Below are 1,585 nucleotides of genomic sequence, written 5' to 3'. Positions count from 1 at the left end.
GTAAATTATGCATTTTTTACTGTCAAATTTTTTTTAACCTCTTAGTTAGAGCTTCAACTTTTACAAACAGTAAGTTTGGTGATTGATTGAATAAACTTGAATCTCAATTAAAAAAAAAATGTATGAACTTGAAGAATAGACACAAGTATAATTAGAGATAATTGTATGTAAGTATATTCATTTGTATGTACATTCACAGTATCAAAAATTTTTGTACAAGGATGAATTTCTATTCTAGTTGCTAAGGACATTGAGAAGAGTTGATCTTGTCTTCACCAAATGCCTAAACAATGATTCTAAAACTTCGTCGATTTCTTGAATTTCTGACTCTAAATTTACTAGTTGTGACATATCAACATACACTTTCTTCACAAGAAGAGCATCAACAGCATCAAAGGATGTTGCTGCTTTCTTCTCAGATCTTTGGCTAAAGAAAGACCAGCTACTCTTCTGTGATCCGCCGATGTAAGACAATAAGGAGTTAAAGACTTCAGCAGTCAACGCTTGCACATCCTTGAGCATGCTCTCAATGGCAACGGGCTCAACTGCATTGATATCTTTCAAGCACTTCTTGATTGTCTTCTTGGAAGCTCTTCTGGTTTTTAGATATTCAGCGACTTCATTGGTAATGTCAAGTTCACCGCTGCATCTTCTTCGAAGAACTGATTGAATGTTTTGGATCTGTTCCTTTGACACTGCCAAGACATCTCGAGAAGTTGAGCAAATGTCAATGAGTCTTAGAGATCCATCTAATACTTGTTGAGATTGAGATACGGTTTTCTGATTTTGGGGCAGTTGAAGAAACTCTTCAACACACTTGTATAAATCATTTAGACCACTAAGTTTGGTGGTCAAGGATGAAGTAGAAGCAGCTTGAGAAGACCTCAACCTGTTTAATTGTTGATCCAATTGCTCAGAAACGGGGTGAGAGTTTGAGGGGAAACTGAAAGATCGAGTGTGGTAAGAAGCCATTTTGGATATTCTTTATTAGTTTGTTAAGAGGCTTAAAGTTATAAGATAGAAGTTGATTTGTTGAATATCTCATTTTTCTGCCTCTATTTATACCAAAATAGCAGAAGACAAAAGGAATCAAAAATTAAATGACTCAAAGAGAGAACATGGTCTATCTTGGGTTTGTTTCACATTGTCTCTTCACAGCAAACTAGCCAACTCACAAAATCGATCGATCATGAAATTTTCTGGTAATATTATATATTCATAACCATTAAAAAATGAATTGAAAGGATATCATGTTAGACAACAACCAGTACAAAAACTGCAAGATGATGTCTTATTTTAATCTAGCTCCTTTCAATTGTTTTCTTTATGTCTTTTAATTCAAAATTAAACAGCAAATGTGTTATCAGCGACAAAATGTAGGTATCATGATCCTATAAATGTGGTATACATGAGTGGGAATGAGGAGTACTTATCTCTCATTCGTTGCAATGCAAACTCCATAACTCCTCTGTGTTCTGTGTGACCTTGCTCATTTGGTGCAATGAAAACTCGATCACCTGTCCATGTTCCACGCTCAGTTGCTGCTATATATGCAAGCAACAACTCCATCACCTGTTCATTTTCG

At 35.2% G+C, this 1,585-nt stretch overlaps 1 protein-coding gene across 1 annotated transcript; it reads right to left on the bottom strand.

Moving 5' to 3' along the window:
• Positions 1-234: 234 nt before the first annotated feature.
• On the bottom strand, positions 235-972 carry LOC145575760 (uncharacterized). Its single transcript, XM_081633569.1, has one exon. It carries the CDS (start codon positions 970-972, stop codon positions 235-237), a length of 738 nt encoding a protein of 245 aa, XP_081489695.1.
• Between the last annotated feature and the right edge of the window lie 613 nt (positions 973-1,585).

The sequence above is a fragment of the Chenopodium album genome, chromosome 13, assembly GCF_948465745.1.
Source record: "Chenopodium album chromosome 13, dcCheAlbu1.1, whole genome shotgun sequence".
NCBI classification, from domain to species: Eukaryota; Viridiplantae; Streptophyta; class Magnoliopsida; order Caryophyllales; family Amaranthaceae; genus Chenopodium; species Chenopodium album.
Note: the sequence above shows the minus strand (reverse complement) of the source record. Positions and strands in the feature narration are given on the sequence as shown.